A 13,692-nucleotide genomic window follows, 5' to 3' on the forward strand; every position below is an offset into this window, starting at 1 on the left:
CATGGATGGAGGGCCTGCTGGGCTGTAGTCCATGGGGTCGCTAAGAGTCAGACACGACTGAGCGACTTCACTTTCACTTTTCACTTTCATGCATTGGAGAAGGAAATGGCAACCCATTCCAGTGTTCTTGCCTGGAGAATCCCAGGGACGGGGGAGCCTTGTGGGCTGCCCTCTATGGGGTCGCACAGAGTCAGACACGACTGAAGCGACTTAGCAGCAGTAGCAGCAGCAGAGGTGGGAAGAGAGAGCACACAGGATTTCTCAGGGCTCCTTAACTGAAAAGGAGCACACAGGATTTCTCAGGGCTCCTTAACTGAAAAGGAGCACACAGGATTTCTCAGGGTGATGGAGATGTTCTAAAACTTGGTAGTGTTGATAGCTGCATAGCTGTGAACTTAACTAAAAATCAGTGAATAACTGAAGTAAATTTTATGGAACATGGATTACACCTCAATTAAAAACTGTTTCTCACACACACACACACACACACACACACACACCGTGTTTTCCCTATAACTCAAAGAATAAGTCCAAAGTTCTAAATTCTTTAGCACGCCTTAAAAATCCTCTTAGGCCCCTCCCTTTTCCCTGGTCTAAGGGCCTTCACCTTGCCCAACACAGTGATACAGTAGCTGTTCTCCCCATAGCATGCACACTGTTTCATACTTCTGTGCTCTTCACACCCCCAAAACCACAGCCCCTTTATCCAGTGAACTCCTAGTAGTCCTTCAGTTCAGTTCAGTTCAGTCGCTCAGTCATGTCCGACTCTTTGCGACCCCATGAATCCCAGCACACCAGGCCTCCCTGTCCATCACCAACTCCCAGAGTTCACTCAGACTCACGACCATGGAGTCAGTGATGCCATCTAGCCATCTCATCCTCTGTCGTCCCCTTCTCCTCCTGCCCCCAATCCCTCCCAGCATCAGAGTCTTTTCCAATGAGTCAACTCTTCACATGAGGTGGCCAAAGTACTGGAGTTTCAGCTTTAGCATCATTCCTTCCAAAGAAATCCTAGGGCTGATCTCCAGAATGGACTGGTTGGATCTCCTTGCAGTCTAAGGGACTCTCAAGAGTCTTCTCCAACACCACAGTTCAAAAGCATCAATTCTTTGGCACTCAGCTTTCTTCACAGTCCAACTCACATCCATACATGACCACTGGAAAAACCATAGCCTTGACTAGACGGACCTTTGTTGGCAAAGTAATGTCTCTGCTTTTGAATATGCTGTCTAGGTTGGTCATAACTTTTCTTCCAAAGAGTGTCTTTTAATTTGATGGCTGCAGTCACCATCTGCAGTGATTTTGGAGCCCCCCAAAATAAAATCTGACACTGTTTCCGCTGTTTCCCCATCTATTTTCCATGAAGTGATGAGACCAGATGCCATGATCTTGGCTTTTTGAATGTTGAGTTTTAAGCCAGTTTTTCCATTCTCGTCTTTCACTTTGATAAAGAGGCTCTTTAGTTCCTCTTTGCTCTCTGCCATAACAGTGGTGTCATCTGCATATCTGAGGTTATTGATATTTCTCCTGGCAATCTTGATTCCAGCTTGTGTTTCTTCCAGTCCAGCGTTTCTCATGATGTACTTTGCATATAAGTTAAATAAGCAGGGTGAGAATATACAGCCTTGACATACTCCTTTTCCTATTTGGAGCCGGTCTATTGTTCCATGTCCAGTTCTAAGTTGCTTCCTGACCTGCATACAAATTTCTCAAGAGGTAGTCCTTCAAGACCCAGCTAAATGAAACTTCTTCTCTGAAGTAGTCTCTAAATTGTCTCAGTCAGAATGAGTTCCCTCTTCATTGGGTTCCCATAGTATCTGTAATGTTAAACACAACATGAGAGCTGTGAGTTTCAATTTTATTTAAGGACTTACTGAAGAGTATAATCCAAGAGACTGCCTCTTAGCTCTAAGGAACCAAAGAGGTAAGGGGACAGGTCAGTATACATGTGATATTCTGGAAGGGAGATGTAACCAAGCAAACCTTCTTGGTAAAAGGTTACTGCTAGTCAAGAGAAATAGACAGCTTAATGGTTGTAATGCTTTTCTAAGTATAGGAAAATGCATTTAATCCTCTCAAAAAACTACTGAATAGGTGCTCCACGCTTACACACACGTGCTCACAATATCTCTTTTATTGATGAGTCAGTTAAGACACTTGAGTAAAGTCACAATAAAGTCTGGGTATTTCCAGTACTGTACTTGTCACCTGTCCTTCCAATTTACCATACCCTCAAGGTGGAGGACTTTCTAGGACAACATGCAGCCCGGAGAAGGAAATGGCAACCCACTCCAGTATTCTTGCCTGGAGAATCCCAGGGACAGAGGAGCCTGGTGGGCTGCCGTCTATGGGGTCGCACAGAGTTGGACAGGACTGAAGCGACTTAGCAGCGGTAGCCCCTCAAGCGAGTATCCAGCAAATCCTCTCTCAGCTTCCAGGGCAGACTGCCTGGAGTCTGGGGACCCGGAGAGGGTCCCGCCCACTGCGTCATTGCTGACGCCATCACGCAGGGTCGAGGCGGCGCCACCGCCTCCTTTAAATAAGGCCTTCCTAGGTCGCGCACGCACGAGAGAAAGGAGACGGTCGGGGAGTGTGTTTTTGTTCCGTGGGGGTCGCGGTCTGGGCCAGAGCCGCCGCGGACCACGAGGTGGGCGGCAAGGCAGCTTCGTGACGGAGACGCGGTGGGGAGGGCGCGCTCGTGAGAGTCGGGAGGCGGGAACATGGCGGCCGTGCCGGGACCCTGCACACAGCTGATGCTAGCGCAGACCTGTTCTCCGGCTTTGCTGGCAGATTTCTTACCTCCCTGGAACCTTGTTTCTCCTTTAGTTCCCTTTCCCTCAGCCTTCTTTGTGTCTTCCTCGGCTCTCTTGCCCCAGCCCCTCTCTGGGCAAAAGTGTGGAAGGTGGGTTCAGTAGGAACAGGTGAGGCCCGTTCGTTACTGAGAGACTAGCATTTGACTGCGTTGCTCACAAACTCTTATCTGTACGCACAGGGTGACAGGAGATGCACTGAACTTGGAATGTTGATGTTCAGACCAGATTTGTAGTGCTAGTGATTCCTCTTCTTGATCCCGTTAAATGCCACTTAAGTTATCTAGACCTCAGTCTTCGCAAAAGGGAGGTTCTCTTTGAAAGATTCTTGATATCCAGAGCTTCTGCCCTTCGTCGCTCGCCAGAATTTGCCCCATAATTATCTTTGGGAAGGTGGAAGCATGATTTATTTTGGCAGTAAGGGAGTCGGGGCAGGGGGCTGAGTCAAGACATACATCCCGTGCCCTAATGGGATTTAATATGTGAACAATGAGAATGCCAATCTGTTTCCATCTTTATTTTCGCGAAGTTCCTGGAAGAAGTTAAATGGAGAAGGACTGATCCTGTGTCAGCTTCGCGGTTCTTCCTCAAAGACCTTGGAAATATTCATCTGTCTGCTCTTTTTTTTTTTTTTTTTTAAGTGTCTGTGTCGGGTGAGGGTAGGTGTTAGGAACAGGTTCTTGCCTCATCTGAGTTAACAGTATCTGGCCCGCCAATCACCTGATTTTGTTCTTGATCTTTGGTTTTTCCTCAGTTGAGTGCAAATTCTGGAGAAATCCTCTTCCTTTATAAAGCCTGCACTGCCAGGCAGCACAGTTGTGAACTAGAGTGAAGGAGAAATCTAGGAATATGACTTCCATGATGGCCATGGGTGAACCAAGGTTGAACTGGTGAGTTACATCTGTTTGTAATTCCCTAAAGTGGATTGAGGGGCTTTCCAGGTGGCTCCGCTGTAAAGAATTCACCTACCTATTCAGGAGACACAGGTGCAGTCCCTGGGTCAGGAAGATTCCCTGGAGAAGGAAATGGCAACCTGCTCCAGTATTCTTACCTGGAAAATTCCAGGGACAGAGGAGATTGGCAGGCTGCAGTCCATGGCGGTCTTAAAGAGTCGGACACAACTGAGGGACTGACTAGGCACCTACGCAACAAGATTGAGTGGGTCTGGTGACTAGGTTAGGAAAGGAGGGTATCTGGCCTGAAGAGATCTGGAGGAAACAAGAGGACAAATTCAATGGCTTAAGAGTTTACGATTCTCATCTACACCTACTGAGCAGTTTTGAGTTATCTTTGACTGTACTTCCTCTCCCAAAGCACGTAGATTGTTTCTATGTATAAGTCCATCTTGTATTTATTGTTGGTCTTAGTGAAGGAGAAATACTGGAATATTCTTGTATTCAAGAACCTAGCCCATATCTGTACAAGTAATAGAACTTCTTTAAGAACTGACAAGCTTTTTTTTATATTGGACTCTATATCAAGTGATAATGTAGATGCATAGACTATTTTAGAAGTGTATGAGACCATCCCAAATAAAGGACTCTAGAAATCTAATGTATGTGCTGCTTTAGGTCAATTTGACACACATTAACTGAGCATCTGTACTAGTGAAGGAGTTTGCTAGCAGAGGAGAATATAAGAGATAACAAAGATAGCTAAGATAGCACCTGACTCAAAGATTCAATCAGTATGTATTCTAGTATAATGTAGATGATGATATTGTGTATAATGATGTAATATAATTCATATTGCTTCACTGGCAATCATATTACAATATAGAAATGTCATTGAAGTAACATGCTATACACCTTCAATTTACAAAATGTAACATGTCAAATTTATCAAATAAAATCAGTATGTGCTTAATAAGTACTTGCTTACTGCAAACAGTGCTCCCTTCCTCCAAGGAGCTCACAATCCCTGGGGCCTGTGACTTTGTTTTGTATGTTATGCAAAAATTTTAGAATTTAATGAGATGTCACAAATACAGTACCATAGCAAGTAATAAGAAACTACCCTGGTGTATACCAAATAAGATTTTTTAATTTTGTTGTTTGTATGTTAATCATTGTTTTTTAGATAAACACCTTTAAAAATAGAAATGAATATGGTACAAATATGCTAGAATTTCCCATTTTAGGAATGGCCAGCTGCAGGTGCTATTTGATTAGATTGTTCTGTTGTAAGTTCCTAGAGATACGCTCATTTATGTTTCTTGCTATAAAATATGTTCAAATGCAACACAGATGCTCTTCTATACCGTTGACATGGTGAAACCAAGTGTGGTTCAGGGCCTTTGCATTGCCTTTGCATTGCATTATAGACCTTGGAACTGTCCTTTTCTATAGAATCCTACTAATTTTTGGCATCCCTAGATTAATGGGTCTCAGTGTATTTAATTTTTAAATTGTTTCCTTCAACCAGCATTTATTTGATGCTTACTAGATGGAAAGCCTTGACAACAGTATGTTAGTCTGTAAGTTAATTACAATATGGAAAATCATATATGACCTTACAGGTGGTTTTAGTAGAGGCACACTATTGATCACATTTGCCAAATAAACAAAAATAGTTGGATAATCAGTCTTTGTAGTGTTTTTTGGCCGAGCACAATAGTGAATGAGACAAAAATAAGTTGAGAAGCATTTTCTTTGAGCAATCAAACAGCTTAATGTATGCCACAGAGCCTAAGATGAGTACTAAAAGAAAAAACAAAGCTGATTATTGAAATTGGAGAATTTCAAAATGGGCCTAGCTTAAAAACTGTACAAGAAATAAAACATCTAAACTCATACATCTGGTTCAGTTCAGTTCAGTCGCTCAGTCATGTCCGACTCTTTGCGACCCCACGAATCACAGCATGCCAGGCCTCCCTGTCCATCACCAACTCCCGGAGTTCACTCAAACTCATGTCCATCGAGTCGGTGATGCCATCCAGCCATCTCATCCTCTGTCGTCTCCTTCTCCTCCTGCCCCCAATCCCTCCCAGCATCAGGGTCTTTCCAGTGAGTCAACTCTTTGCATGAGGTGGCCAACGTATTGAAGTTTCAGCCTCAGCATCAGTCCTTCCAAAGAACACCCAGGACTGATCTCCTTTAGCATGAACTGGTTGGATCTCCTTGCAATCCAAGGGACTCTCAAGAGTCTTCTCCAACACCACAGTTCAAAAGCATCAATTCTTCGGCGCTCAGCTTTCTTCACAGTCCAACTCTCACATCCATACATGACCACTGGAAAAACCATAGCCTTGACTAGACGGACCTTGGTTGGCAAAGTAATGTCTCTGCTTTTCAATATGCTATCTAGGTTGGTCATAACTTTCCTTCCAAGGAGTAAGCTTCTTTTAATTTCATGGCTGCATGAAGTTAAAATATTAAGAGGTGATTTTCTGGGAAAGGAGAGGTCAGGGACATGTAGTTTTAAATTGCAGTTGTAATTGCTTGTTAATCTAGCCTGATATTTCAGTTGTCAAATCCAAGTAAATTACTTTGTTTTTCAGGGATGTTTCACCAAAAAATGGTCTTAAGACGTTTTTTTCTCGAGAAAATTATAAAGATCAGTCCATGGCTCCAAGTTTAAAAGAACTATGTATTTTATCTAGCAGGTAATATGCTTATTTATTTGGTTATTTATATCCATATTTGATATTTTTCTGATACTTGAAGTTTTATATCTGTCTATATCCACTATGAAACATTTGAATTATAGGAATGTAAAAATTAGAAAATAGAAGAACTTAGTATCCTCAAAAGACCACTCTTTGGTGTACATATGTAACATCTTTTAAGACCTTTCTCTACACGTGAACAGATGCATATTAAAATGGGGAGAGTTCCCTGGATATCCAGTGATTAGGATTCCATGCTTTTGCTGCTGAGGGCCTGGGTTCAATCCCTTGTCAAGGAACAAGCCATGCAGTATGTGGCCCAAAAAAGAGGGGGCGTGGGGGTGGAAATCACACTATAAATACTATAAACACTATAAAACTTTTGCAATTTGTTTTTTTCATTTAACATAATACTTCAGGTATTTTGTGCCCCTATATTACCTCAGTCTTCTTATGGCTACATGTTACTTTACAGAGATACTTTTAATTCTTTTAGTTAGTTTTACATTGTAAAATGTTTGTGCAGTTTTAAACAGTAACATTTATAAATTTCTTGTAATTATTTCTATAAGATAAATTTATAGAAATTGAATTATTTGGGCAGATACTATAAACATTTTGTATTTTAATAGATACCACCAAATTGCCATAGATGTCATACGTCCAAATTTCTGGTATGAAAATGTGTATTGTGACAGTAATAATTTCCCCTTCTCACTGCTTACCTGCCTATAACAGCTCTTCTTTCCTTTGTGATTGGCTGCTTCTACTCTATTGTGGATGAATCTTAAAGTTGAGTCATGAAGTTTACTAGAAAGAAGTGATAATATGCCAGATGAAGAATTGGGGAGCTCCCTTAGGAGAGCTCAATGTCTACTTTCATCTTTCTCCACTCCTTTTGCAATGGAGGAAACATATTTCCACTCTCTGCATGGAATGGGACCCCATCTTTTCTACTTTTTCAATATCCTGTCAATTAGCATCCCCTGTTACTCCCACTTCTCTCTTTTGTTTTTGGGTGGGGGATACTTTGGTCAAGTGGTGCAAACTTGCAGGATCTTAGTTCTTCAACCAGGGATCAAACCAATGCCCCCTACAGTGGAAGCTCAGTCCTAACCACTAGACCATCAGGTCTTTGTTCCCTCTTTCTTCTCTCTTGATCAGTATTTAAGCATGCTCAAGTTTGTCCTGTCTCAATCCCTGAATTTCACATTCCCTCCTAGTTAGTTTGTTACCTCTTCTCTCATTTGTACTTAGACTTCTTTGTGCTTGTATATGCTTGCTGGGAGGACATGAGGGACAAAAAAGCTGTAAGACCTACAGAAAACAGTTAACAAGATAGCATTACCAAAAATTACTTTAAATGGATTAAATGCTTCAGCCAAAAGACAGATTTGGAGCATCTATTTGAGAAACAGAATGGGGGTGGGGGGCGGGGAGAACACCTTCCCTTTACTGCACATCCCATTGCACTTGCTTTCACTAAACATCTCACTACGATCTGTCTCCTACCCTCACTAGGCTGTTAAAACTACTCCTCTAAAGATAATGAGCTATTTTCTATGGAGATATCTCACTCTCTAATTTTCCTTCTAGTTTTCTGGTGACTGTGGTATTTCTTAGTGGGATCAATTCATTACTACCACTGATGTTCATTTAGGCTGTTTTCATTCCTTTACTATTACAAACAGCATCCTTTTTATATACATGCTGCTATAAGGATAAGTTCCTATGAAAGGAAGAGGCGTGTGTGATTTTAATTTTTATAGATATTGCCAGATTGCCATTAAAAACATTAAACAAGTCCTTTTTTGATTCCATCAGATAAATAGATAAGTTCAAATAAAGGCAAGCAGAAATTGTATTAATAAGACATTTTCAGAATTGCGTTAAAGAGGCAGTTTCAGGAGCAACATTTCTTGCCAAAGTGCAAGAAATTATTGTCTTTGCAAGTGTCAACTACAAAAGGTTAAGACTGTAAATTCCTTATCAGTGTGCATCTATGAATATTTTTCAGAAGCTATTTCTGTTATCCAACTTGTACCACTTCTTGGAGATAACTAACTTCTTAAAACTTATTACCAGTTAAACAATTGCCTTTGTTTATTTGAATCTAAGAATGCCTACCAATACTCATGTCCTGAGATTTAGTGCACATATATCTTTACTCATAAAAAAAAACTCACTTTTATTAATTTTTATCTCAGCCTCATCTTTCGAGACTAAAAATTTCCAGTATTAGTCTTATTCATTCTGCTTCTTAAATATTTTATGATTCTTTGTCAATCTGGTTCTGTTCAGCATATTCCAAGTGTGGGTTATAGTCTGAAATATGTAAAGGAGAGGACATATTACTGGAAGCTGAGTACCCTTAACTCCTAAAATCTTTTTTTCTTATAGTAAGAATGAATTTTCAGACTATATTTAATTACCAGTTTTCTTGATGGAAAAAAAAACTAGAAAGAATGTAAATTTATTAGTCCTAATTTTGCAATTTTTTATGTTCTATAAATAACATATTTGGGAAAATAGTGATACCTGTGTTTATGCTACTTTCAACAACATGAGGTTTTTATTCAACGCTTCTCCCGCCACTAAAAGGTAAAAATTTGCCTTTAAAAAAATTAGTTTCTGGTTATAGATATTTATAACTGAGTTTTAAGGCAGCAAAAGGGAAAGTAGCTTCAAATACAAAAAAAGAAGAAAAAATTTTACCATGTTTAATGTACATAAGTAAATCAAATTCAGTGGGTACAGGTAGACTTGAGATGGGAGCTAGAAGTACCATTTCCAAATGCCACTTAAAGAAGCTACCCAAACCAGGAGACTTTAAAGCATAGGAAGCAAAAAGTTTTGAATTCTGCCTTTTTTTCATGGAAACTTAAGGTAAAAAAGGAGAATGGGTAGTTGACAAAATGAAGGAAGAAAACTTCAAACTATCAACTTAAATTAAATATAATGCTGTAAATGTGGATAGAGAAACCCTGTCAGATGCTTTTGGCTTGCGCCCTGATGAAGATTTTGACAGCAGTGCACACAGAAATGATCTTGATGCACTGCCATTTCATTCTTTGCTGAATGTAGCCAATTTAAACTGCTAGAATTTCTTGACATTTCTACGCTGGCATATCTGAGTCAGCATCTTGTTGCTGCAGCAGCTTAATTAAATTTGCCAGTTGGTGCCACAAGGACAGACATGTTCTCATATTCAGAGAGACAGCTGTGAAGCAGTATTGTTAAGAGTTGCGGACACAATACTGTTAGGTTTGAATAGCTCTCAAGACATTTTCTAGTGAGAAATCAATTTTCTGTAATACATTTCTCCCAAGATCAGCAGTTAATATTCATTTTGTTAACCTAAAATATGCTTATTTTTATACAGTTATTGGAGAAACTTTAGTAGCTAAGTATGTCTTCACCTCTATTATTTTCAGAGCCAATCTAAGCATCCTTATTTTAATTTCCAATATTCTTTTTCTGTTCACTAACCTGCTCTCTTGATTAGTTTTCCATACAGTTTAGTTCTAAAAGAGTAGTCTTGAATACTTTGCTTACTGGGGGGACTCTTAAGTCTTTTTTTTTTTTTTTTTAAGAGTTTTGAAATTTTTACCATATTTATTCTAGTATTTTAAAGGTGATCTAAAACACATTAGTGGTAGTTTTAGATGGGGTTTGTCTCACCCTTCATCCAGACACTGATATTGGTAATTCTCAGACTTACGAGGCTGAAACTCTCCTACTTTGCGTGACAAATGTTAATAAGAAATAAGACACCTCTTTGCTATGAATTGAAATTCATAGATATTAGTAGCCACAGACATAATACTTTAAAATAATGCCTTATATGAAATAAAAGGAAAATCATTTTTATCATGTACTATAGTAGATGCTACTGCAGTAGAAGATTTAATGAAGTAGTCAGATGCACCAGCTGACATGAATAAAATTGGATTTAAGATAAACTGTATCACAAAAAAATCATAAGAATAAAAGTAAAATTTATTGCTGGATAAATAATAATAATACAATAATAATAACAGACCACACTTATTTGTATATGAGAAGGGAAAGTTTGAAATGACCTCTGAATGTTGTGCAGGACACTACCACACATTATAAAAATCTAGTATTCCTGACCTCTAAATGCCTTCTATTCTTCTATTTTGGGACAACCCAGATACATGCACAGGATTTCAGAATGCTCTGAGGGTTAATACTGTTAGATTGAAAATCATTGCTCTGGATCTTTCTTTCCCCTCCCCTTTCTTCCTCTTAATCCCTGATTTCCATATCCTTAGGATTCTCCCCAGTCACCTAGTCAATATGTTCAGTTTGGAAACCCAAGGTCTCCATAGTCACATTGTATTGATGTACGTATTTACTTCTCTTTCTTCCCCATCCATTTGCCTGATCCACTTGATTATAAAATCCTAGAGAGTAGAGACTTATCGCACTCAGTGTTGGTTGTATGGTTGTATGTCTACTACCCAGCATAGGGCTGGAGTGTGGTAGTCACTCAAAATAAGTACTAATGAATGGAGGAATGAAGAATGAATCAGCAGACATTCATCCTATCATTAGTTTCCCTTCCTTTTGGTTATTGTTGTTTAGTTTGGAACCAAATCATAGGTAGGGTACAGTTACTGTGGTGGAAATTAAAGTTGCAGAGGCTAAGAAAATGTAGTTTTGTGTGTGTAATTTAAGACTCTTATGAAAAATGTAGATTATAACACTGAATAGCAATAACAGAGACAGAATATGTACCAGGTAAGAAATTTGTGTTCATGAACCTTAACTGGGTTAATAAGGTGATTTTTTTTTTTTTAATTGGGGGTAGCATTTTAGAAATAAATATGGTAACAGGTTCTCTGGAGAAGGCAATGGCACCCCACTCCAGCACTCATGCCTGGAAAATCCCATGGACGTAGGAACCTGGTGGGCCCGCAGTCCATGGGGTTGCTAAGAGTTGGACAAGACTGAGCGACTTCACTTTCACTTTTCACTTTCATGCATTGGAGAGGGAAATGGCAACCTACTCCAGTGTTCTTGCCTGGAGAATCCCAGGGACGGGGGAGCCTGGTGGGCTGCCGTCTATGGAGTTGCACAGAGTTGGACACGACTGAAGCAACTTAGCAGCAGCAGCAGCAGCACGCCAAGATTTCCTGTATTCATACAAGACATTTCTATCGACTCAGCCACGTGCATGAGTGATAGAGGATTATACAACTTTTTTCAAACAACTATTGCTTCCATAGAATATATCCACATAGTGTTCAGACTTTCTTTTTAATTCTTGAGATATTAAATGCAGAGGAAACCAGAAAATTTAGAATCTCAATGAATTTGTGAACTGCAAGTTTGTGACCTCATCCTATCCTGTTCCTCTTGGCTTTTGTTCACTACATTAACTGATATATCTTATTGAAGAATTTAAGTATTAAAAAGCAACTTGCATTGTAATAAAATGTAAATCCAAAATACTTGCATATGTAATTGGCAAGAGTGATTAACTAACCCCTCTTCAATAAAGGGGAGAAACTTCCAAACTGAATAACTTGTTTCAGGATATGCCTCTTCCTCTCCATCAGATAATTGAAGGTAGACTTGTGATATGATCCTATCCTACAGAATACTTAATTTATACTAAATGGCTAAATATCAAAATGCAGGTGGCAGAGTTAGATAATAATCCAGAATTTAGTCTGTTAATCACTCTATATTCTCCATGGTGATTGAGAATCATGAAGTTTCATGATAGTAATCTTCTTATGAAAAGCACATATTTGTAAACTGTATTTTTTTTTTTCCAGACGTATAGGAGAAAATTTGAATGCCTCAGCAGGTTCTGTAGAAAATGAGCCGACAGTTAATTCAGCAGCTCAAGCAAAGGAAAAAGTTAAAACCACAGTTGGAATGGTTCTTCTTCCAAAACCAAGAGTTCCTTATCCTCGTTTCTCTCGTTTCTCACAGAGAGAACAGAGAAATTATGTGGATTTATTGGTTAAATATGCAAAAGTCCCTCCAAATTCCAAAACTGTTGGAATAAATAAAAATGACTACTTGCAGTACTTGGTATGTATTCTGTTCTTCAACTTCCATAAAAAATATTTAAAAGTTAGGAAGTATTTTAAATTTGTTTTTAGGTACAATAAATATTATTAATAAAAATTAAAAATAAAAGGAATTTAATTGACAGAATATTAATGCTTTAATTCTGTTCTTTATTCTATTATAGTTAAGGCATTTTGCTCTAGTTCTGAGTATATTTCACCCTAGTTCACGTTAAGTACTAGTAGTAGAACTTTACCTTGAATCACTTTAAAATTTTTGTGTAATCATTACTTTAGTTAAGTAGTTTCCGAATTCTCAGTTATGTGTTGCTGTGTTGAACATCACTGTTGCAAACTCATTGTTCATATCTGTGATCATTTCCTTGAGATAAATTCTTAGAAATATAATTACAAGATGAAAAACTATACATGTTCTTAAGGCTTTGAGCTGCAGTTATACATGAGCAAATCGTTCTGCAATAATTTTAAACCAATTTGTATATACCACTATTGTACAAAGGTTTTTCCAGAATATCTTCACTAATACTGAACATATGGGGAAAAAATGGCAATCTCTTGCTTTATATTATAGTGGTTACTAATGAAAATAAACACTTTGCATGTGTTTATAAGCCATTTCTAATTCTTGTTTTGTAACTTGCCTATTCATATGTGTGCTTATTTTTCCATTTGAGTGTTTGTCCCTTTTTATGTTAATTCAGAACATTTTATTAAATTAATGTATTTCTGAAATTATTTAAAATTAATGTATTTCTGTAATTCTGTATTAATGTAATTTCTGATTGTCGTGTTAGTCATCAGCTTTTCTCTTTTTGCACAGTTAACTGTTTTGTGATTTCTGCTTTGGATATGATAATTTAAGTTCAAATTATTAATGCATTGATTGAGAAGTGATTGTTTTTAACTAGGCGTCTTATTCCAAGATGTGTCTATTTCTTTTTTCAAAATCAGGAAATGAAAAAACATGTGAATGAAGAAGTTACAGAATTCCTAAAATTTTTGCAGAATTCTGCAAAGAAATGTGCCCAGGATTATAATATGCTTTCTGACGATGCTTGTCTCGTCACAGAGGTAAAGAAAAGTCACATTTATTTAAGCTGCCAAATGATAGGCAATAGCAGCATTTTAAAATGTGTGATGATTTTCCAAAAGTATATATTAATGTTGTCAAATTAGAGACCAAATTGTATATAGGTCTTTTATT

At 38.4% G+C, this 13,692-nt stretch overlaps 1 protein-coding gene across 6 annotated transcripts in view; it reads left to right on the forward strand.

The window, feature by feature from the left end:
• The first annotated feature begins 1,678 nt into the window (after nt 1–1,678).
• The window catches only part of ICE2 (interactor of little elongation complex ELL subunit 2), a 66,821-nt gene continuing 54,807 nt past the window's right edge, over nt 1,679–13,692 (forward strand). For 2 of the 6 annotated variants that reach the window (XM_027553858.1, XM_027553859.1), the window contains exons 1-5: nt 1,679–2,647; nt 3,565–3,700; nt 6,310–6,414; nt 12,228–12,489; nt 13,440–13,559. In XM_027553858.1, the coding sequence (XP_027409659.1) occupies nt 3,660–3,700; nt 6,310–6,414; nt 12,228–12,489; nt 13,440–13,559 (528 nt within the window). In that variant the 5' untranslated portion in view covers nt 1,679–2,647; nt 3,565–3,659. The remainder of the gene's footprint in view (nt 2,648–3,564; nt 3,701–6,309; nt 6,415–12,227; nt 12,490–13,439; nt 13,560–13,692) is intronic. The other 4 variants (XM_027553855.1, XM_027553860.1, XM_027553856.1 and 1 more) reach the window with 4 other exon arrangements.

Source organism: Bos indicus x Bos taurus, chromosome 10 (assembly GCF_003369695.1).
Source record: "Bos indicus x Bos taurus breed Angus x Brahman F1 hybrid chromosome 10, Bos_hybrid_MaternalHap_v2.0, whole genome shotgun sequence".
Taxonomy (NCBI): domain Eukaryota; kingdom Metazoa; phylum Chordata; class Mammalia; order Artiodactyla; family Bovidae; genus Bos; species Bos indicus x Bos taurus.